Source organism: Indicator indicator, chromosome 1 (assembly GCF_027791375.1).
Source record: "Indicator indicator isolate 239-I01 chromosome 1, UM_Iind_1.1, whole genome shotgun sequence".
Classification (NCBI taxonomy): Eukaryota; Metazoa; Chordata; class Aves; order Piciformes; family Indicatoridae; genus Indicator; species Indicator indicator.
The window spans coordinates 24,538,085-24,562,799 of NC_072010.1; the positions used below are offsets into that span (position 1 = coordinate 24,538,085).

Below are 24,715 nucleotides of genomic sequence, written 5' to 3' on the forward strand. Positions count from 1 at the left end.
TATGTCATACTGTATTAAATCTTTTACTAAAATCAAAGCTATTACAACTCTAATAAATAAAGTTTTAGAAAAATATATAACTTACAATTTTATTTACACGTAAGTTTGTTAAATATGGTCATGAAATAGACCTATTCAAAACAAAGAAGATCCACTACTTTATTGGAGGTGATGATATATTTAAGAAGGGCAAGTAACAGATTTTTATTAACTAACTGCAACTGTGTTATCGGCTACTGGAAATACTGAAAGAATTCCACAAGTCTGTATTGCCTCCCCACCTATGTCTTCGCCGCAGAGGTGGCCTTTGAGTGTTTTTGTGGGGAGGTACCACTGAATTCATGACAATAGGTACGGATATTGGATATTCATATCGTTCCAACATCTGAGCAATCTTCTCACGAGTGACCCCATGTTTATTCCTCCTAAAAAAATAAAAATTTAAATAAATTGCCTGGTATTTTTATATGCTTATGGTCTTTAAGACAAAGAAAAAACTTCTAATTCCACAATATTTTGTCTGCTTTTCATATTTGAAATTTCATTTTCATTACACTGTATCCTCATTCTCTCAGTATTCAACTTGTGTTAAGGTTTATATTTCAACAATTCATTAGTGCATATATTCAATAACAGAAAACAACACAATCATTCTTCTTCATACAGAAATGTGACATTATTCACTAGGGCTATGTATATAAATAACCCTAGAAAAATATTTTGCTTTCTATTTATTCATCAGATGTTAAATAGTATACTAGTTAATGAGGAGAGGGATTATATTACAGACTACTAGTTATGAAAGAATGTTCAAACTGGCATAAAAAATTGAAACTACATGGTTTACAGACTTAATGACAGAATATTTTCTCATTAATAAATCAGAAAATTTTGGTCTCTGTCAAAAGCAAAACCATGAGGCTCCTGCACAAACTGAGTGTCAGAGAACTGCCAGCACTGTAACAGAAATGAATCTAAAAGAACAGACATGAAAAAAATGTTTTGATAATGTACATACAGCTCCAAGAACACTTGGAATAATTTCCAAGTTGTACGAATAGGAAATATATGCCTGCACCTTTGTGCTTTCTGCCAGGAACAGAAGTGGCATGGGCCTCCTTGCCAACTTGCTCAGCTCCATAGGGGAGGAATCAGTACTGGGAACAAACAGGCCATACTAGAAAGAGAATATGCTATACAGAAATATTTAAAAATACTGATTTCCTGCCCTCCCCCTAAGCCTGCACATATTATTACAAGAAAAAAGTACATAAAGTTGATGAGGGTTTAAACCATGCTGCAGGTGGCACATTAATTTTACATTCAGAATGGAAGACGAATTGATCATCTCAGAAATACTCCGAATTATGTTGGCTCCTTAAGGTTTATTTTATCACCTTTTCTCTGGGAAGAAAAAGCTTAAGTAGAATACTTCTCTCAGTACTCTTCTCTGAGACACATCAGAGGCTAGAGTGATCATCACAAGCAGCTCATTGTTTAAATGCTACTAATACCTACATTGTGCTAAAGAAGTCCAGGAGAAGCAGCATGTTGAACTTACCACTTAACAAGTCTTAACAGTTTTTACTTTATTCAGAAATGTAAACAAGTAACGGTAGATAAAAAAAAATGAACCTCCTAGAAATATAATGATTCTACAAAGCACTTGACTAGCACTTTCTAGTACTCTTAGAAAAAAGATGAAAGCTCAAGTGCTCTGGGAGTAAATGCACATTCACCCACAACTGAATGGATTTGTGTATAAGCACTCCATAAATGAGCAAGTACTTTTCCTTAAAGAACTAGGCAGGATAATAAAATCACCACCAGCAAAATTGAATCTATCACAGAAATTAATTTAGAAAAGGAAACAAATCTGCTGTATAGTGTCATTTAATACTGGGATCTCCTTTTCGTGAATGTTTTCACTCATCCTTTGGCAGCTTGGCTACGCTGAAGCAACACAAAGTCATCTATTCTTAACAAAAGTAGACCTGCCAACAAAAGCTCCTAATAGATAGTTGTGTTTTGGAAGCTGGTTTTGCTTGGAAGAACCCAGAATCTATTGATTAAAGCCAAGTTCTGTCACTATTAAATGCTCCTACAACAGATCTTACATACCAATATACTGGCAAATTAAACCTGCATAGGGCATAACTACCTAGAATACAGCAGATGTTTAATGAAGTCAGTACCAAACTGCAGTCTTATGATTACACGAAAGGAAGAAGGATTAACCATGTTTGCACTTCACCTCTGTGAAGTTACATAGTGGGTAACTTTTTAAAAATTAAACCAAGACCCACCACAAAATACAAGTATATTTATATAAAGGTGTAAATGCTGTGCAAGTAGTCTTGAGCACTATTGCAAGACAAAATTGTGGAAATCAATAGGTTTTCACAGAAGTTATGTGCACAAACCTAAACTAAAAGCAAAATCATTTATGACTGACTCCAAAGACAATCTGTACTTCACAAGCACACTGCAGGAGAACACCACTGAAACCTATTCCTTACCAAAACATCTGTCATGTTCTTGACATGAAGAATTCACCCAGATTTGATCTAGACAGCCTTTTCACAGATCTCTCACACTAAGTGGGGGCAGGAACAACTCTGTAAAAATACTATCTAGAAGTGCACCAGACTTCTAGAATATCAATATATTGTATCACTTGATAAAACTTACTTACAATCTAGACAGCACTGCTCAAAACAAATACATTAGGATTATGTGCCCAAAAAGTCTTTTGCTAATCAGAGTAGAAGATAGTGCATTTTTTGTTCCAACTACCAGAAACAAAGTGTCTTAAGTGATTCTCTTTAGGAGGGAATTAAAATGCATGACTCCAGACAGTTAATAAAACTATCTTATTATTAGCATAGTATTGGACCAGGTAAGGCATTAAATGTTGAGCTCAGCATTCATAATGGGAATCCCCAAACTACAAGAACATTTCTATCATTATCTATTTCCCAAACACAAAAATATAAAAGAAGAAAAAACATCAACCAACATAAAAATTGAGCTCTCTCCCCAGGCAACTGAAAACCAAAATGAAACCTCACATCATCACCTTTTGTAAGTTTCAAAAAAAGTAAGTTTCCAGAAAATGGGCCTCTAATAAAATAGCAAAGCAACAGGAGCTGCTAAACATTTCTAGGAAGTTCCTAATAACTCATAACAGCACTTCACAGATTAAGAGTTTTCCTTTTGTTTCAGGTTAGAAACTTTACTCCTACAATTAATGACTGGAGAATATAATTTAATGGTAACAATACTTCGTGTTGTTTATCCTGCTATGTGTTAAGACCATATGAAAGCATGAACTTTCCTGGAAAATCAGTCTGTCTCATGTAGTGGAAATCTCACACTGAACATCTTAGAAATGTCTGATTACTAAGGAAGCTTTCTACCTTAGCTGTGTTGCACCCCAAACTGAAAAAAAAAAAACTTATTAGAAGCCATCCTACAGAAAGAAAACTCCATCTGTAAAAATAAGTTAGAGGTAGCTTAAAAGCAAAGGTCAAAACTTTAAAAGATTTATAAACACAATAAAATCTAAGTCAATAATTTAAGTATTATACACACATATTTTATTCATTAGAGGGGCTACTTTACAAAGCCAAGCCAATTATAAACCAAGTCAGCTGGAAGCATATAAAATGCTACTCAGTGAGGGAACTCCTTGTAGTGCAATACTGTCATGGTTGATCACTTGTCAAACAATGAAATAGCCCTAAGTTTCTTTGATACCTCACAAATTCTTAAGGAAGAAACACCTGAGACAAAAAAAAGACGTTAATAGCTTCCCACACACTCCCAAATCCCAGAAATCCACTGACTTATGTCCAAACGTACTCTATGTCTATAAAGTAGATAAAACAAAGCACTTACACTGATACACTTCTTGCAGAATGTATAATTTTTTTTGTCTTCTACCAATTTCTTGCCATCAGCATTTTGTAGCAAAAAATGCCTCAGAAAAATTATTTGCTATAATAGCAGCAATTCTTACAGGGGTCAATAATTTTTCTTAAAAAAAATTAGTATTTACTTTCAGGGTCAACTACACAGTACATCTATTTGTCTGTTTATTCATAACATTTCTAGTTCGAGGCATTTAAAAAATGCCTATTCAAATAAAATAAATTTTACATTAGTAGTTAAGCATTTACAAAAATAAGACCCTGAATAAACTATAATATACTACATATGCATTTGTGTACATATTTTTCTGTTTGTCTCTCTATATAAGTACAATGATTTCTGTAGTATAAACCTTACTTTTCTAATTCTTCAGGATCAAACTTCCACCAAGTATCGGGCTCATGGAACTCCACTCTGTATCCCTTTTCCAGAGCCTGCAGCAAGCAAAGAAAAATGTGTGATATGTGTATCATTAGTACGTAAAATGTAACAAGTTTACAGACCAGCATAATAAACAGATGTAGTTAACTCTGCAGTGGAAGCATGTTGAATTTGACCTGCCCTCAACCTGTCTTAGCATTCATTCCAGGCTAAGTAGATTAGATGAAATCAGTCTTTAATCTGGTCCGTTTGCCATATCAATTACTGACCACATCAGTAAGCACCCTCTCTTAAGAAACTTGGGTAAGGAAAAATGTTTCTGGACAAAACAGGCCAACAATCAAATATGAAAGTAAGTCTGAAAAGTTGTAATAGATGATACAATCACAGACTAAAACCTACCACTTCCACATATGGCTTCATTTCCCAGGCTTGAGTATTAGTGTTGTCTATTATAACGGGAGATTTTCCCTGCTCCATTGCTTGCTTTGCTGCAATGAAAAACAGTGCAATTGTATAAATAACTATGTAACTAAATCAAAATGGTAAATGTAAATCACCTGTTCTAGATGTGCTTTGCACTAGTCTCACAGGAACAGTTTTAAGAAAAGGAATAAAAGCACTGAAAGGTAGAGACAGGCATAGAAGAAATAGAAGCAAGAAAGTAGGAAAAATGAAATGAAGGGCATAAAAAACAGGTGGTGGTGAACTGATACAAAGGGGTAAATGGAAAATTTAGAAGTCAAGGCAACACAACAGAACTGCTCAAAATCTGTGGCCTGCTGAGTATACTGATCCTGGCATGAAACCATATCCTGGCTCCAGCTTTACCAGCTCTGCTGGAGAACACATGGTGCATTCGTAACTGAGACCAGTATTGCAGTTCTTCAACAAACTGCTAAGAAAGATCTTTACAGAAAGACACTACATGTCAGAAATAGTTGAGCTTAGTTAAAAAACAATAAATTACAATAATGCTGTCTCTGCTTGAATGATGTTTGCACTCACTGGCCAATTTCTAGCAAATTCAAAGAAAGCAGGGTCCTTAAAATCCTGTATAAGTGACAGTGATTTCACAATTCATGTTGCAGTGGAAAATTAAGTCATTATTTCCTAGTTGTTGTGCACACGACCTTACAACCTTCACATTAAATGTGCACAAGTTTTAGTAACAAGGATATGCAATTCACTGCCTTTTAAACATTTGGGAATTTGAAGTTTTGTTCATCTGGAATAAACTACTTTTTTCCCCTAATGGGTCTCACTTGTAATTACATAACTACTTTTTTTTCCCCGCAGTTACTGCATTATAGATCCCATCTTTCCCCAACAGAGAGGATAATTTTAACAGAATCATTTTCTCAGCAGTGAAGAAAGTATGAATTTGCCTCCTCCATAATTCTAACACAATGATTATAAAGCTCTAGCTAAATATGTTGTCATATGAATCTTAGCAAATCTGTAAATAGCTTACACAGATGATATAGTGTATATGAAACATTAATCTAGACCTACTCATCAGACAAGAATTCCAACTTTCAGGATTACCACTCCCCTCTATCTAGTCATGGCAAAGAGGTAAGAATCAAGTATAACTTCAACCCAAAGCTATTCTGGCAAATGTTTTGCCATGGGGTGTTCTACAGAAATTGGCACAGCTGTTCTTGTTCTTGCTATGAAAATCACTGAATAACTAAACTATATACTGTTCTGGTTATTAAAACCACTCTGTAACTATGAAATACAGCACTAGAGAGATCTTAAGGTCTAGTCAAAACCAGCCAGAAGACATAATCGTGTGAGAATTATTTGGTGATCTTGTAATTGTTAAATGCAGAGCCCTCTCATTCATAAACCACTTCCCCATCAACTCTTCTGCTCCTTAGGCTCCTATCGGGAACTCCGTTCAAAGTATTTATTACTGATGCACTCCGATCTCAAAAGTGATCTTTATAATTGATATTCTAATGACTGCTTTAAAAATTCCTTTACTGTTCATATCACAAACATTGCATTAGCTGAGGAGAAACTTCTTTTTCCCTTGTCCCTCTAGACAGGAACGAAGCTTCTGCTTGGGACATTGCACCACAGAGAATAACCTGCATGAACAGGTAATAGAGTTGTTCAGTTTGTCCACTCCTTGAAGCAGACCAAACAGTTAATGAGTTTTTTAGAAAACTACCACAGAAAGAATCTGTCACACTTCTTACCCCAGGAATCTACTTCCTTACCAACTCAACCCAAGGTTTGTACACTGCTAGGTATTAAGAAAGATGATTTATTAAAGCTGTTAATCTACAAAAGTCAACTAAAATCATCCTCAGGATAATCCTTCCACAAATTTTGTATGAACCTCAGTTAGGAATACTCTGCTGTTGTCACAGATTCAATTCTACCATCAAGATACCAGCACCCAGTATCCCAGCTCAGTAGGTCATAGCAAATTCTAAATCTTCTTAAGTTCAAAATTTAACATCTCTATATGTATTAATTAAAATATAAAAAATCCTTTAAACATATATATATATATACACCCTATATTCATATATATACACACACTCCTTTTCATATAGACCATCACCACACATGCACACTATGCTATTCTTCTATTTTCTAAATATAAGCATAATTTAATAGGATTCCTCTTATGTATTCAAACCTCTCCTCTGGTTCCAGTCATGGGCATCACCAAGGTGAGCAGCATTATATGTATATCCATCTTGTTGACGAAAATAATCATCTGTGCTGAACACAATGCCTTCACGACTTTGACCAAGAAGAATACTGTTAAACAAAGGACAACGCAAACATACTTTAATTTTTATTTTTCAGATAGAAAAAAAACACACAGAAAAAGAGTATAGCTAAAATACATTTAACTGGGCCCTATTTCTGAACGTCTTGCAAACTTCAAATAGGTTTATAAAACTACACTTTTATGTATTACCAATAATTCTAATCCAAATTAAAGTAACATATACATATATATATATCTATATCTATATATATCTCCCCTCTCTAATATTTCTGTATTTGTTTCTTCTCTTCCACCCCCCCAAGAGATGCTTCATCTAAAATGTGGTTATATTGCAGTAAGTTCAAAGTAGTTTAACACGTTCACTAACATTTTCCATACCCATTCTCATTTGAAATCATCTCTAGAATGAATCATCTCAAGCTGATCATGAGGAATCTGAACGCAGATGGGAAATGAACTGGATCTTTAAATCATTTTTCAGCACCTTAAACTCTCACCATGTCCTCTGCTGACCTTTGCCCATGCTGCTCGCATGTGAATGTGAGTTGACCATGAACAGCAAAAAAAGATGTTTACTAATGTTTACAGGAACCTCCCTATTTTCAGAGGAAATGGTTTCTAGACATATAGACCAATTTCAGTTGAATCTGACAGAGTATTCTCACAAAAACCCTTTTATTTTTATGAAGGGAAAACAAACTGGCAAACCAAAGCAAAACAAATTTGTAAACAAATGGATAAAATGCAGATGCTCACATTAGCATCCATAAAGATAAATGAGAAAAGACTGCCACGTGAAATTTCACATTTATCCGGTCTTTTAGGCATGACATTTCCAAGCAACATAGATCTTTTACCGGCTAGAAGTTTACTTCATTTGTAGAACAATGTTGCATTACATTCTGCTTCTTGCGTAGCTAACTTAGAAAGATTATGGAAGAAATTTAAGGGTACTTTAGGAAGCAATAAAAGACACTGGGGAAACCAATGAGATTAAAAAAGGGAACTTGGACACAGTTGCAACGTTCACCATTAACATTCTACTCAATATTGTAGTGTTTTCTATTACTAGACAGTATCTTTATTAATTACAGAAGTTAATGGAATGGATGACGTAGGAGTACTACAAAAATTCATTAAGTTTTGTCTAGAATTCTATATTTGCATTGTCATGAAATGCCACAGTGAAATCTTCTAAAAGCATCAGAGCTGACTGCTGGATTTAACTAAAATACATCCTAAATATATACATCCCAGGAACACCAATAAACACCTGTGAGCCAGAGTAACTGATTATAGTAAAGTTCCTGTCAAACAGAACCCATGTCAATCCATCCCAATCAGCAATCTCCATTCTGCCAAATGTAAATTTTATATTCAGGAAGTTCTTGGAAACTGGGGTTTAAAGGAAATCACTGTAAAGCTGAGATATACAGTACAATTTTCTTACTTACTTGTATGCTACATTTGACAATTAATAATGCTAGAAAAACTGGGTACACCTTCCAGACTCATTTATTGTGTGCTGAATGTATGCACACACTTTAAAGAGTAAGAACCATTCGCCTTAATAAAAGATATAGCAAATAGTAACTGTGATTCTTCTAACAGCTAAGTAGATGGACACATTCTCTACAGCTCCCAGGAGCCTGGCCATCTGGTTTCTGTAGGAATCTATATGAACTGATGAGTCAACACTAATGAGACATCCATTTTTATTTCTAGGAACCATTTGCTCAGTGTTCTGGAGAATAACTCACTTACTCAAATTTTTTTGCTGTACCTCCCAAACATCATTAATAGCAATAAAGAAACACAATGACAAGGGTTAGCAAATCCTGCAAACCCATCAACAAATTTTATTCTTGAAATACTTTGTTATTATTCCTTAAAATTCGGAATACACCACCATTTATTTATGAACCTTTATGTAATGCATAGAACAGACTTAATAAAGTAAACTGTTTGCAAGAATAATCCTAAAACCACAAAATTTGGGTCAGCAAAGTGACTACCAAAGAGGTCAGAGTAACAGAAACCTTACCCTATACACAACACACATTACACAAAGGAATGAGTTTATGAACTAACACTTCAACAGCAATGATTATAGCCTGTTCCTAAATTATGAAAGTATACCATATAATGTTTCAAAAGCCTGACAATGATCTCTTTCAAATTCATATCATTAAAATACAATTTAAAGTACATTTAAAATACAAACATAGTTGCTCATGTCTTATGGAACAATTCACATACTTGGAAAGGAAATTTATCCCAGGCTCATGAACTAGGAAAGAGAAACAACAAAAAGGACACCTGTGTGCACAAAAAGTATTATTACTCTCTAAAACCACAAAAAGATGATATTCCACTTCTGAGATGAAGAAAGAAAAAAATAAGATAAATACTTTTCTAATAAGAGTCAAATTATAGATCAGTCAGCATCAATATGGGGACATGTCTCAAGTTGGTAGCTATAAACCAACTGCTGTGATCTAGCTTTTTCACCCTAAATCTTCCCTGCAATTGAACACCCACCTTTGAACATAGTATGACAATGAAATTAAGGCAGAAACAAAAATTAAAGCAGGTTACCTACTTTTACCAGACATGATATCTGATCTAATAGAAGATACTAGCTTAACACACAAACCATCTTGAAACCAAAATGCTTGTTTTAACTAGCCAGCAAGGCAATACACATTTTTCCCAGTGCATGTGTGCACACACATACACATCCTGCCATACTTTTTCTTCAAAACTAAAATGGTCCCACAATCTGCATCCTGATTAGCCTACTTTGATAGAAGATTTTATAATAAAGATGATCTCATAGAATCTAATAATTTACCTGTTGAATATTGCCAACATCCCACAACTTAGGAAAAAAATAGACAATAACTAAATATAATTTAAAAATATGTAGTATTATTAAGCTATGAGGATGCTACTTTGAAAGCACTACTTGTAACACTGTTTAAAAAAATACATAATTAGAAAGAACAGCACACCATTTTTTCTACATTCAGCTATAACTATTTGGTTCAGAAAACAGCTCTCCACAAGAATGGCCCCAGGCACAGACAGCTGTCTTTATCTATTCCTTACAATAGTTTTGATTAAAAATTTACTTCTTAAATGACACCTATATTTGTTCTTTCATCCCCATTATGCTCCTTTTTATTCAAATTCATGTTCAGATATTTAAGGAAGAATGGAAAATTGCAACTGCTGCCAGGTTCAGTAGCAAAATAAGCTAAAAACCCAAGACTGTTTTCTTTTAACTTTTTCCAGTATTGTATTCTCACCTACCTCTAATTGTAACAGACTTTTGTAACTTGGACTACAATTACCATTGCTAGGTACCTGTCTCAACAAATCATTTTATAAAGTTTCTAACTAAATGGCCAACTACTTCCAAAACAAAGGAAGAAATGCAGCATTTTTAACGTGTTTTGTTATTCCAAGCTTTTCTGTGAGAAGCTTTGGATCGAGGAAGAAAAATCTGGTAGAGTGCATGCGTTTTTTTCATGCAAAATTAGTTTCTCATTTGTTGAAGGACTTTAAGTCCTATGCACAGAAAGTAACAATGAAAAGTAGTCATTTTTTTACAAAGCAGAGAAGAAAATGCAGATTCTCACTGCAGTAAACCCACCTCTGAAGACCTTGCATTCTGGCAAGGGTAGGAGGCTGATTCATTACCAAAACTGCATTGTAAGGACAGATTTCTCCCAACACAATCTTAAGAATGGCAAGAGAAGGAAAAAAATTTGCCTAAAATAGGAAGGTCATGGGAAGAATAGTGGTATAAGCACCAGAACAAGCAACTTGGCACTAGCAAGCAGAGCTAGGAAATAGGGATAAGGCAAAGAATGGAGCACAAGGAAGGAACTGGTACAATGAAACTGGGAATGAGATACTACCACTGGCTGAAACAGGTATGAGAAGAGTATGGGAAGAAAGGGGGTGGAGAAGAAGGAACTGAGAAACAGCTTTGAATTTAGAAGCTGACATGGAGCTATTAAGCACAGACCAAAAGTCATGGTTGGACAGACATAGGGAAAAAAACCTAGAAGTAGATAGACAAAGAAATAGGAACTCAAATGAACCTCAGGAAACTGGGAATGTCTAGGTCAGGTGATCATGGGAAACAAACTGAGGAGATGAGAGGACCTCCCTTAATGACCAGGAAAGTATTAATGTTATGCTCACATTTAAGGCCATTAAAGACAAGGGCCCAAGGACCTAAACGCTGCTAAAGCTCAACTAACCTCAGTTTTGTGAAGACAATGGAGTGCATCCTCTCAGACTCTATTTCCAAACATGTGAAAGAAATAAAGATCATCAGGAAGAGATAATGCCGTTTTTTCAACGGACAAATCATTCTTTACTGACCAGCATGCAGTCTCTGATTAAACAACTGCCTTTGTGGATAAGGACAGAGTGATCCATGTAGCACACTCTGGAATTAATCAAGGTTTCCAGTATCATCACCCAGTCACTAACAAGCTAAGTACAGCAAGGGATGATGGTGGGATCATTTTTTTCACTATCTTCATTGTTAACATGGATGATGAAGCAGGGAACTTGCAGATGACACCAAATTAGTAGCAATTCACCACATAGTGAGCAGCAGGCTTCTTTCTAGAAGGCCACTGACAAACTCAAGCACCGGGCTAAGCAAAACATCATTAAGCTCAACAAGGTAAAGAGCAAAGTTCTGCAACTGGTGAAAAAGAAACCTAAACATCAGTACAGGTAAAGCAACTGGTTGAGCAGCCTTGGTGAAAAGGATCTGAGGATTACAGCGGACATCAAACTGAAGATGAGTGCATAGTGTGCTCTCACCAAAAGAGAAAACATGGCCAGTAGACTAATGGAAGGCTATCATCCCCACTATAGCTAGGCTCTTGAGCAGTCAGTTTGGAAATACTGTGTCCAGTTTAGAGCTTCCCAGTTTAAAAGACATGCTGAAAAACATGAAAGGTATGAATAGATGGCTAGCAAGGTATCTAAGGGCATACAACCTATGAGGAGAGGTTAAGAGCAGTAAGGCTTGTTTAGTCTGACAATGAAGACAGTAAAAGGCCACCTGATACCAGCCTATGACAGTGAGTAAGTGCATCTTACCTGAAGGCAAGATGCAAAGATCATGAGCCAGATTCTACCAAGTAATAGTACATGCTGTAACACAGAAGCACACATGCAAACTATGGCAGTTTGGACATTAGAAAGAACTTCCTTATTAGGAGGGTAGTACTGCACCAGAAGAGTTTGGAGAGGTGATGGTATCTCTGTAATTGTAGGTTTTTCAAGATTGTGCTAGATAAAGACTCAGCTGATCTGATCTAGCGATGGTGACAGACCTGCTCCAAGCAGAACAATGGCCTAATTGACCTCCACAAGGCTCTTCCAAAAAACATGCCTTCAATTCCAAGCAGTGGATTTCAGTGGAACATTCAGGACAGATATGGAGCAAATTCTGGAACCGAAGGAAAACTGCCTGTCCTTACAAACCCTTACTTTGCACAATTCACAGACAAATGCATGATTCCTGGGTCGCACTATTTCTCTGCTGTATTGTCATACTTGGCAAACTCATTTGCAAGATGCTTCTCATTCTCTTTTAGTGCTGATGCACACAGATGATGTCAATTTTCTGCTTTTCCTTCAGTCATTTTGTTAGCCCAACTGGAAGACATTTTGTCTGCTGAAGATGTGAAGCCTGCAAAGATACTGGTGGGTACTAACATTGTATAAAAAGACCACATTTGATGTCCTAATCTACGCTTCAGAATTCTATGATATTACACAGAAAAACACATTTATTAAGTCTTATTCATAATAAAGTCAAATAACACATATATTTTCTCCACAGGCAGCCAAATTTTGGGATTTCCTCCCTCCCAGGTACCTAACACCCTGAGACACAATTTCACAGGAATTTACAATTACAGCCAAGCACTGAATGTACGAAACTTCATATAATTGAATACATTGAAAAAACAAGTTCAAATTCTGCACCTAAATTTGGTGACTATTCTTGACCTTGATATCACAGTACCCACACTCCCATCTGTTACATAAAATTAGTAACTGATCTTACCAGCAAGAGATGAAAAAAGCATGGATATGTGCTCATAAAAAAAAAAAAAGATATTTAGCATCTTTCAAATAATATGAATAATGTATTTACAAAAAGATTCAGAGACACTTCAGCAAACCATGGAACCATCAATATGGAACCCAAAATATTCAATATATTCACATTACGTATTATCCAGTTCTTTCACTGAGGCAGCATTTTTCCACAGGGTTATTAAAAAAAAAAACACAACCAACCAACCAACCAAACAAAAACACACCCACACTATGTGGCTTACATATATTAAAGGAATTTTTTCAATAACACTCAGGCACATGTAGTTTTAAAAATGCAGGTCTGCAAAACAGAGTCATCAGTAACTAGAAAACATTATAGCTAAAATTACAGTAATGCCTAAGGTAGAAATTTATAATAGGCATTTTTCTATGATATGGAGATCACAGTCTCCTAAACATCAGGAAAGAAAAAAAAAATCAACAAGGTTACCTCTTTACACAAAACACAAGGAAGAACATATCACTCTATCTATTTCACAGAACTTAACATACAACAGAAGATAAATGCACATTCCATTTATGATGTACAGTTTCTGGATGAAGCTCAAACAATACTGACACAGTAACTTCTGGATTATTTGGGGTTTGCATGCAACAGAAACCTACTTTCACTTAATATAACTAATGTCTGTGCTCTATGGCAACTTATATGCTTTATAAACTAGACCAACAAATAACTTTGATGTGTTGTTCCCAAATAAACAGAGAAGTGCACAGACCATAGTATGAAAAACAGGGAATGAGATTATGTTCAGTATTTTCGAAGCATTAAAATTCTTCCAATGCTCTTTGAAGATTTCTGCATGGGAATAAAAAAGTACTTCTGGTTCAGTCAAATTAATGTCAGATTTGAGATTTTTTTTTTTACATGAAGAAATTTAAGAATCAAAGAAAAGGTAGGATAACACATACTAGAACACCTGAAAGTTTCTGAATAAAGGATTATTTAACTGATACAGGAATTAAAAAAAATAATACAAAACAGGTCCTGTTCATCAAAACTCTAAAGGAGGAAAAAAAAAAAAAAAAAAAAAAAGACTTGTCAAGCTTTATGTCTTTACTTACCGAGAAAGTGTTGACTTCCCTGAACCAGGCAGGCCTCTTAAGATTAGAAGCAATTTCTGTGAACAACTGAATCTTTCTTCAGGTAATTGCAAGGAAGAAAAGCTGTGCATTCCTACTGTATGGCCAGCTTCAGGATCCTTCCAATACTCTTCGGTTTCACAGAAACCACTATTTTGAAGTCCCTTCTGGTCATTATTTCCATTTCCGAAGACCTGAGAAGTATGGACATCAACATGACCAGCACAGTTGGTACTTTGATCAAGCAATGGACTGTGACTGTTGATACCAGAATTTCCATGGTAACCACAGTAATTTTTGTAAGAGAGTTCACTATTCTGAGAAGGGAGAGCATTTGTTTTTTGTAGTGGGGAATTAAGTATCTGAAAATTTGATTGATGGTTGAATCCAGGAGGAAGAGGGCCCTGAGGCACTATGAAAGACTGCACTGACTGCCAAGCAGGTCTGAATTCAGGCACTGAGTAATTCCAGTATTTAGAGTCTTCTTGTCCATTAAAAGCATTTTCAGTTTTCCAGTCACTTGTTTCCATGACAAACTGCTGGTCATTGCTTGTTTTCTGACCGTTCTCTTCCCCCCCAGAATACTGTCCATTCTCATACAATGGTTGTGAGCTGCCCAACAATACACATTGATAATCCTCTTGCGAGGTTTGACTATATCTAGATGGCGAGTATAGCTCCTGAGAAGTTTCAGTTTCTTTCTCCTGAAAATTAGAAGCTAAATTTTCGTTTTCCAGCTGGTGAATTTCTTTATAGAACTGGTCCAACTCATCATCCATTTTTGGTACAGCAGAAGAAATAGTCTGCATCTTCTTTGCCTTTCTTTTAGTGCTGTTTTCATGCAATGCAGTCTGGTCTTCCTCACTACTTCTACATTTATTGGAACTGCCAGATGTGTTGGGTTTGTTACTTTCAGCAGGCTTGTAAATCGGTCCAATAAAGTCCTTGCTTGTAAAAAATTCAGCTGATGCATTTCTATTTACTGAGAATAATGCACTGTATTTTTTAGTATTATCTCCATCAGCAGGATCTGTAATAAAAGAGTCTTTTGTTTCTTCAAATTTGTCATTTATTGATGCAAATGGTGGATTTACATTCTGCACAGTTTCTGAATCAAGTGGCTGAGTAAGCACTAGATTATTTTCAGGAAGCACTTCATTCAGTGCTCCCAAGACACCAGCAAGTATTTTCTCCTGCTTCTGCATTTCATGTTGCTTGTGGTTATCTGATGCATATGCTGGTATCAAATAATTTGATGTTCTCCCAGCGTCCACTTCCTCCTGAATACCTTGGTTATCATCATCAGAGTGTTTCTCATAAGTCCCTTCCATTGACTTCATTTTTTTAGAGCATGGTTCAACTGTGATTTCATTTTGACACTCCAAGAGTCTTACTCTATTTTCAGCATGAAGCATCTTAGAAAAAAATTAATACATTATCAACATGCATATTTTTTAAAGTATAAAAACGCAGAAGTTATTCAGGCCTGTGATATGCATTCTCAGACCCTCCGCAGTCACAATAAAAACATACCCACAACCAGAAGAGCAGACATCACCTACCAGAAGTATTGTTTAAACAAAACTGCCACATTAATGCACTTCTTTAGCAAAGAACTACATTAGTGCTCCACCAGCCTAGCTGTCACATTTTATGATATATCTTAAATAATTTACAAATCACGCTTTTAAAATGTGAATATTAAAAAAAAATTACATCGACAACCTCTGCTCTTTACTGGCCTATGTTAAGTGAGATCTGCCAAGTGTTACAGATCTCTTTTACAAGATAAATGTGCCGATTTTTGGTGCACAAACCAACACATTGTATCACTTGCAATAGTACTAACAAAAATGCAAATACTTCAACAATGAGGATGATTTTCTGTGACACGAAATGAACTCAACCAATTCATTTAACCACAATGAAACAGATGCTATATGGCATTTACAATTTGGTACTAGCTGAACAAGACTGAAAATTAAACTTGCAATCTGTTACTACATTTCTGGTTTTGGAATAAGCAAAGACCTTTGCTAGGGACCAAGACCACTTGGTTGCATGCTTTCCAAAAATAAATACACACAAAACCCCCAATTCCTGCCCTAAATAGATTGCATTATAAGAATGAGCCTGTAAGTTCCAGAAAATTTCAGAGAGGCAAGAGCAATTTAAAACAAAGCAAAACAGTAGTGACCATTGCAACATGCTGTCATGCCATTATCCATCCAACCACTAGTTAGAACTACTTGGATTTCTTGTTGTATTCCAGAGGCCTACACAGAAAGCAGTAAAAAGCAGTAATTTTATTATAAGGCAACTGCCAAGTTTTTGTTCAGCAAACCCCCTCCCTCCTAAACAAAGGCTGTACCAAACAAGAAAGAAAACATTTTCCCTACTAGAAGGTTTAATTTACTGCTTTCTGTGAATATTTCAACTTTCCAGGAGTAAGTATTTATAAAATGTGACTTCATTCATGATGAGAAATGAAGTTCTTATTTTCTTTATCTGAAAAGGGTTCTGTAGGAAGTATTAAGGGAAGATTAGGTAACATTTATCATCTAGCATTCACTTGCAAAATTACAAGAAAAAGTGTTGCTTTGGGTCCTTTCTACCAACTGTCCAAAGGAAAGGAATCCTGCCACCCACTATCTCAAAGTACCTAAATCAAGGAGATTTTACTATTTGCATCGGACTTTACTTCCATAGGCAGTACTAATGCCAATAGGGGCACAAATACGGTGATGCAACTATCCCTTTTCCTCACAGCTAGTGGAATAACGTTACGGTACTACAGTCTTCCTCTCAAGATATACGTTTTATATATACCTCCAGCTTTTCAGTTCCTTTTACGTAAATTAAAACATGACTATGACATGATATGAACTGTTGATTCTATCACTGATCTATCAAAAAGCCTTACTCCACCTTCACTTAAAAACAGGATTGAGAAAAAAAAGTTGCTTTATCAGCTTTTATGCCCTTACTTGTGTTTTGGGCATGATGCTATTTAAGCAGAGCCCATGCTCTGATATGAAATGAAAACAGAGATCATATGAACACTTGCTGCACAGTACCTCTAATAGTAGAGGATGCTGCTTAACAGACTTTCTCTGACTATACTCTGAGATAGTGAAGCTGCACGTGAAAGCATCTCCACCTGCATTCTTGGGGAGGACAGAGCAAGCATGTACCCAGAAAGTGCAACCTATGTGACAGTTTTGGCTCTCCAATGGGATAGGCATAGGTCTGTCATATTTCTGGGAAGAACTGGCTGTAAGCATTGAACCTCAGCTGGCATATGTGATTCATCAGCTTGGCACTTGCAACACTAAATTATCACTTCAACTAACCTGCCAAACATCCAGAAGACTCTATCAAGTAACACAAAGCCTTAAGCTTCATCTGTACAGTGTTTCAAAATGGAAGAACACCACTTATGTGGCAGAAGTTACTGATGGGAAGAACTGGTACGCTTTGCTTGCTTGACCACGTCTTTCTGGGCACGAAGATGACAAAGCATGTAGGTCAGCATCCCTCTCACTGAGCCAGGCCAAGCAGGCGCTACTCCCGTACCCGGCTGGCGGTGGAGCCGCCGCTGAGAGCGGGGTGACTGAGGCGACCGCGCGGCTGCTGAAAGCCGCCCGCCCCAGCTCTCGGTAGGTGTGTCAGCTGCTCTCTCCCTCCCTCCTCATAACCCCAGTGTAAGGCACCCCTCCCGTTCCCCGCCTCAAACACGCTTCCCTCAGCCCGGCACCAATGTCCCACGCTGCTATGCGCCAACACCACCGGCCCTGCACTGCCCTCTTCCCCGCCCGCGGCGGCCTAAGCACTCGGTCACGATCCCTTTTGCCACACGGCGGCGGCGGCGACGGAGGAAGCACCTTCCCTGCCCGGCACCGCCTAACACAATTTGCAGCTACATGCGGTGAGAAGACCAACCTCAAAACAGAGGCGTCCGCCCGTCCTCCTCCGCCGCCGCCGCGGGGAGAAACGCACTCCTGACAGGCGGAGTAATGGGGGAGGGGAGCGCTACTAAACTCACTCTCAAAATGGCACCACCGCCCTTTGCCCTTTAACCCCGCAATCCCCGGCAGTTATGGGACGTGTAGTTCCGTCTTGCCAGGCGTCGGACTACAACTCCCAGCATCCCTGGCGTGTGCCGCGCGGTGTGGTTAGTGCGCGGGAAGGCGATGTCAGCGTAGGCTGGCTGGAGGTGTCCGCGCGTGGGCGAGTCGGGCTCTGAGGGGTGGTGGGCGCTTGCCTGGCTTCTCTTGGGTTATCCTCGTTCCGCCTTCCATGCTGTAAATGATCTAAGCACGGGAAGGTGGATTTAGGCAGTTTTAAACTTTGTAGTTTTTCTCTGGGCATGCGTTTGTGAAGGCAGACCTGCCCCGTGGTTTCCTAGCTTTAGGGTCTATACTACAGTAAAATCCGCATGCTTCTTTTTGTATATCAGTATTAAAACACCTGGTGTTTTATTCTTCGTGAAAGAAGAAAGCTACTAACAACGCAGGGCAGAAGCCTTATTAGCCAGCTGCAAGCAGCCTTACTTGCATTTCTTCTGCTCTTGCACTCCCTTGCTCAGGCCCGTTGCAGGACCCACGCTCCATTATGCCTGTCCTCCTAAAACTGCCTCGTGGTTGTTTTAAATGATGAAATAAATTTTTAAGGTGCATACTACCCAGGCATCAGACCTGTCCGCATTCATTTGAATGAATCAATATGTTTTGGACTGTAACCTTGAGGGAGAACATTAATTATAACAGATTACATATACCCATGTACTAGATTAATTTACTGTGACCACTGCGTTAAGTATTATTCTGATTTTTGTGTAAGAACAACAAAGATTTTAATAAGATTATGAAGGTATGATGAAGATTGTCCCCTGTGTAAAAGCTACCCAAACTTCCTAGATATGTAACATGAACTTGGAACTGCAGCATAACTAGAGTATATTTTTTCCATGATGTGACTACATATTAAAAAAAAAAATCTTGTATTCTGCAAAGCAAACCACGTTTTTCCTAAGAAACAGTCTTATAATACCAATTCCAGCTCCTGCAAGTGCTGTACCCATTCTAAGTATCAGCAACATTGATGCTTTTAGATAACCCAAATAAACTATGAATATTTTAGAGTTTATGTAATTTATAAAAATCTCTGAAATTAATGTATTTGCTGTAAATGGTATAAACAAATAGTGATTGTTAAACCAAGTCAGATTTTCTTGCAATTACCCTTGTAACCACAACATGGTCTCCTATGTGCCACATGATAGCCTTGTTTTGTTAGCTATGTCTTTGGTAGCATTTTACTTCAGATTAGAAGTGAGTGTTTGAAGTGAATTTCTTGATTCTTCACATTCGCCATGCTTTGCTGAGATTAACGCTCTTCCAGTTTAAAAGCTACAGGAAATGTCATCAATAACTGACCTTTGCTACCACGAAAAACGTAGAGACAGAAGATACACAAAGCAGAATACTATTTCAGGTTGGTGGAATATTTTTATAACACAAATATTTCTGGAAATACAAAGCACTACCATTACATTATTCTTTTACTGTTTTTAAAATGAGATAAAGATAATAAAGGTAGTCCTTAGCTGTTAATATTATAATAATATTATTTTAATATTAAAAATACTTTGCAACCAAGATTCTTGACTTTTTAGAGAATTCTTTCCTAATAGTAATAGTATTGATTCTGTAATCCTAAGGACAAATATAGCAGACAGGGACTACTATCCCCCCTTTCAGGAGCATTCAGCTGTTGGATCAGTTTAACTATGTCACCACTCCCTAATGGTTACCAACTAACATGATCCTACCTGTCACCTTGCTCTACTCTATCCACTGTGACTGCTGGTCTCCTCCTCACCTCTACTGTTCCTTTCTAGTATCTTGCTTCTCGCATGGTTGCCATTATTGCTTTACAATCCATAGTTGTGTGTCAAGTCTTACTGCAAATGTCATGTTTTTTTTTCCTCTTTTCTCCCTTTCCATTTGATTCAGGGTGTTTTCTCCCTTCTGGTTCTTATCACTTTCCTCTTTCCTGAAAAAGTCTAATGTGCTGCCTTCATCTTCTGCAAGTCTGGAACACAGCGTCACTGTGGTACCCATTTACTGAGGGAAAACTACAGAAAAGAATTATTCAGTTTCTAAATTCTGAGATGGAGCAGCAGTATACAGAGTAAGTTTGTAATAATCAGATTTAAGTATACTATAATGGCAGCAGGAAGAAGAAAATTCTTCAGATTTCCCAAATTGCCTGTTCCTATCTCATAAAAGGGGAAGCACTGTGTATTTTCAATAAAAACCATTACACTATTATTTTCTTTAAGGAATGATTTCCCTTAAATTTGCTTCTAGAAGCATTTTAGATAAGACTTCCCAAAATAACTCAATATGAAGAATGTAGCTGGCCAGAATATTGAATGTTGGCAAAACAATAAATACTTGTGTTCTGCCTTTTAGTAGAGAACATCAGGCAAATTTAAGGGAGACAGAATTCTGAGACTTTATCTGCAGTAACAAGGAAAAAATCAAGATAAAGACCCAGCAAGTACCACTTGAAATTAGCTTTTGCAATTAAGGGTTAATACAAAATGATAGCTTAAGCATTTAGATCTTGTGCTTTGATCTTGTCAGACATAGCCAGAGTACTCTTTCTTCTTACAACGCTGTTCTACTGACACTTTAATAAGTGAGTTCAAGAGGACTAGTTATATAATTATATTTAATCATGCCTCTTTTTAAAGAACAATCACCTTGTGTCTTAGTTTGTCTTTCCACTCTGTACTTCACTAAATCTTGTTAGAAAAAGTGAGGTGTCAAGATGATTTAGGAAATACAGGGAATAGTCTTGCATAATTCTTTGAATTTAAATAAACTATATCTAAAGAAAAATGCTGTGAACACTGAGTTGGTTTACTCAATGAACTAGGGATATTGTTTGCAAAATCATTTTCTGAAATATAACATGGCAAAGAGGTATCCTGCAAGGTAAAGGAAAGATAAAAATTTAAATGAGAAAAAAAATCAGTAACAGGTTCTCAAATTTAAACTTGAGAATTAACTTAGGAGTTCTATAATATAGTTTTCATAAAGCCCTTTTTTTTCACCAAAAATATCCCCATTGGCCTGCTGGGTATAGGAGATAGGAATATTTTTTGATACATGTAACAGATTCTAGTAAGTGATATTTAAGTCAGGGAGAGACTAGTATTTCTTTTGATTAGGATATAAGCAGTTTTTAATTTAAATACTAATTTTATTTCCTTCCAGTATAGGGTGAACCCTTTTATGAATACCTCATTAATTTTGTTTTGGAAATTCTTAAAATCTTTGATTTAATGTTTTTTGCCTGAAATATGTATGATATATTTGTTTGTTTTTTAAATAAAGCAGCTGTTCTGTAAGTTAGATCTCAAGCACTATAGCAAAACAAAACTAAGAGGGCTGTAAATTTAACCTTTGTTTTAAGTAAAGTGCTTTAGAAAATATTGCAACTGCTGGCATACTGCAAAACTGAGCTTATAGGTTGTTGAATACTAGGGGAAAGCAGACCAAGAAAACATGATTCTGAACAATTTGTGTTTCAAAGTAGAGCATGGGGAATTTCTGGGAAGAGACTCAAGGTGAAGGGCTAGGCACTGCTTAGTCTGCAGGAATATTTAAATAGCAGATCAAATTTACATTAAAATGGAGGAGACTGAGTATAATGCCTTCACTAGACAAATTCAATGGGACATTAAAATAAGTAGCTTTAAATAGAGGGCAGACAGTGGAATAGTAAAAAAAAAAAAAATGTGAGTGGAAGAAGAGCATTGGGTAGAGCAACTGAAAAACATCCAGCATTTGACATGGCAGAATATGTTTAAGTATTTAATGCTTAATATAATAATCACTGTGTAAGTGTGAGGAAGAGAGGTGATGAAATACTACAGAAGTTTAGTGCAACATGCTTAGTTATGGCAATGGTCACTGTTTTGTAGATTACTTGTTCCTTTTAATTATGTAATTTTCACTTTTGTTGAATACTTGAAGTTTAACAACTAGGATGCTTATCTTTCAGACACAATTTATAGTAAAAATTTCTTAAATATTTTCCCCATTTTCTCATACTAACAGTATGGATTAAGAATATTTAGATTATGTAATTTCCTTCTCCCACCTTGTATCCTATGTCTCAATTAAGGATGGAAAGCATTTGAATCAATTAAAGGTAACTCAGAGGAGAAACTAATTTAATTTACTGACAAAACTGTGCTCATCACACAACAACTGCTGGTACAGACTCCCCAAATACTGTTGTACCTGTCAGGAAGGCAGTAGGGGAAGACTCTTTTTTTTTTCCTGACTGCTACAGCTTTTTAGATCCTGGATGACATAGGTTGTATTCCTGTTAAATTGTAGGCATACATTGCAAATAGCTGGAGTAATCAGTGATCAGCAATAAGATTCTCTGACACTGAGCAGCACAACAGCTGTTAAGGCACAGCTAGAATGAACAAACCTAACAATCAAAAGCAACCAACAACAAAACAAGTCAACAGCAAACTGTTATTAGATGCCTTAAAGGTTTGTGTATTAATACTCTAACTTATTCCTGTCAGTCAGCAAGATGGCTAGATTTGTTTAGGGCATAAAAGATGCACTGGTTGTTAGTGAAATGAAGCACCATCATTTCCTGACTGCAGTAAAGAGATTCTGTTTCACAATATTAACTATCTAAACGATGTTTAATGTAACAGTGACTATTGTTACATTAAACTTTTATGTTTTTTTTTCCATCAGTGCCTCCAAAGGCACTGTCCTCTTTAGGATCCTGTCTGAAGAGGAAAGATCAGAGTGAAAGATACAGTGAAAGATACATCTATAGCTGAGTTGAGATTGTTTTGAGAGGGGGTAATAGTTTTTCTTTAATCAAAAGGATTACTTTGGTAGATCATGTAATCTTACTAATGTCCCACTGTAGTTGCTAACTGTTACATGAACAGAGCAGGTGAATAGGTGCTTCCTGCAGTCTTCACCCTGAAAAGTAATGTTGTAGTATCAGCTCTAGTAATTGGGGGGGGGGATGAAATATCATATAGTATATAATGATTCTTGTATTTTTTTCTTTTAGACAACAACCACAAGACAGATGCAGATAGGGGGTTTTGGTAGAGTCAGACTTGTTAGGCACTGCGATTAAAGTGGTACTTATTAAACTTTAGAATTAATATAGCACAGGTATTAAAGCCAGTAGATTCTGATACTCACTTATTCAGCTGTTTGATATTTGTTTATAAGGAGACAGTGCTGGAAACAGACAGTAAGAGTCTAAAAATTCCAGTCATCTTAAGTCACTATTTCCATGTGGCTTCCTTGCAAATGTATGAGGTACTAAAATTAGTTGCGAAGTTAACTCATGTTGATAATAATGTCAGCCATTTAGTTGAAGAGCCGATATTAATGAACTCTTTTTTTCTTTCTCTGAGGTAAATCACTACATCTGCAAGTTGAAGGTATGTATAGCCACTACCTCCTACCTGGCACAAAAACCCTTTCATTGTGAAGGGCTCACTATATAAATGACATGTATTTAATTTTAATTGTTTTTCTGGTAAAGTATGTTAGATGCAATTATTCAAGTGTCATAAAAGAAACAGAAAGGAAAATTGGTCATACTTACTGTGGAAAAAAAAGTATCCTTTTTTCAAACGTGCTATAGTAAGAAAGGGAATTTAGATAACTCTGATTAAAAAAAAAACACCCTTTCGTAAACTTTTTCAATTTTTACTTCTCTGTTCTGCCATGATTTTGCCCAAACCATTTATAAAAGCAAACAAAAGCTACTTTAGGATCCAGTTAAGAGGTTTTGATTACTCTTGGATAACTCATGTTGTATTAGAAATGTACCTTGTAGTTTGTATTCAAAACAAAAAACACCCCTAAGTCAAATGACTTCCATTCAAATTCTTTGTTACTAGTGCTGGTCCTCCATCAGACTCTGGTGATGACTGTGCGGAGGGATTTGCTCAACAGTTACTCCTAAGTCTCCTAATACTAATCCATAGGTGGGGAAGTTGAGAAAACAATTTGCAACTTGCTGCTCTCAAATGCAGGTGTTCTTGGTCTCTGATGTGTAGTCCCTCCCTTCTTCCTTGTGTTAGTTCACTGTCCTGCAAGCTGAGGTTGCTTGCCAGGACAGAGTTTTATAATATGGTTAGAGCTATCAGCTAATCACTGAGTGATTCTAGGACCCATCTTCCTTCCAACTTTTCTTCATCCCACAGTGGGATGCTGGGGTGCTTTGAAAATCTGTGTCACTGCTCACTTTCCAGAGAAAAGTCAGGAATGCTCTCCTCCAGAAAGAGTTGTGTTTACTAATGTTGTTTCATACAAC

At 36.6% G+C, this 24,715-nt stretch overlaps 1 protein-coding gene across 1 annotated transcript; it reads right to left on the reverse strand.

Moving 5' to 3' along the window:
* Positions 1-226: 226 nt before the first annotated feature.
* Positions 227-15,735, reverse strand: LOC128969273 (NEDD4-binding protein 2-like 2). Its single transcript, XM_054384067.1, has 5 exons — positions 14,303-15,735; positions 6,974-7,098; positions 4,717-4,805; positions 4,291-4,367; positions 227-425 (listed from the first exon to the last, which is right to left on the reverse strand). The coding sequence occupies exons 1-5, from the start codon at positions 15,733-15,735 to the stop codon at positions 227-229; spliced, it is 1,923 nt and encodes a 640-aa protein (XP_054240042.1).
* Positions 15,736-24,715: the final 8,980 nt, after the last annotated feature.

Coding starts and splice junctions, on each gene's coding strand:
- LOC128969273 (XM_054384067.1), bottom strand. CDS start 15,735: ATGCTTCATGCTGAAAATAGAGTAAGACTCTTGGAGTGTCAAAATGAA. Junction 7,099..14,302: donor GGGAAGTCAACACTTTCTCG/GTAAGTAAAGAC, acceptor TTTGTTTAACAG/TATTCTTCTTGGTCAAAGTC. Junction 4,368..4,716: donor TGAAGCCATATGTGGAAGTG/GTAGGTTTTAGT, acceptor TGCTTGCTGCAG/GCTCTGGAAAAGGGATACAG.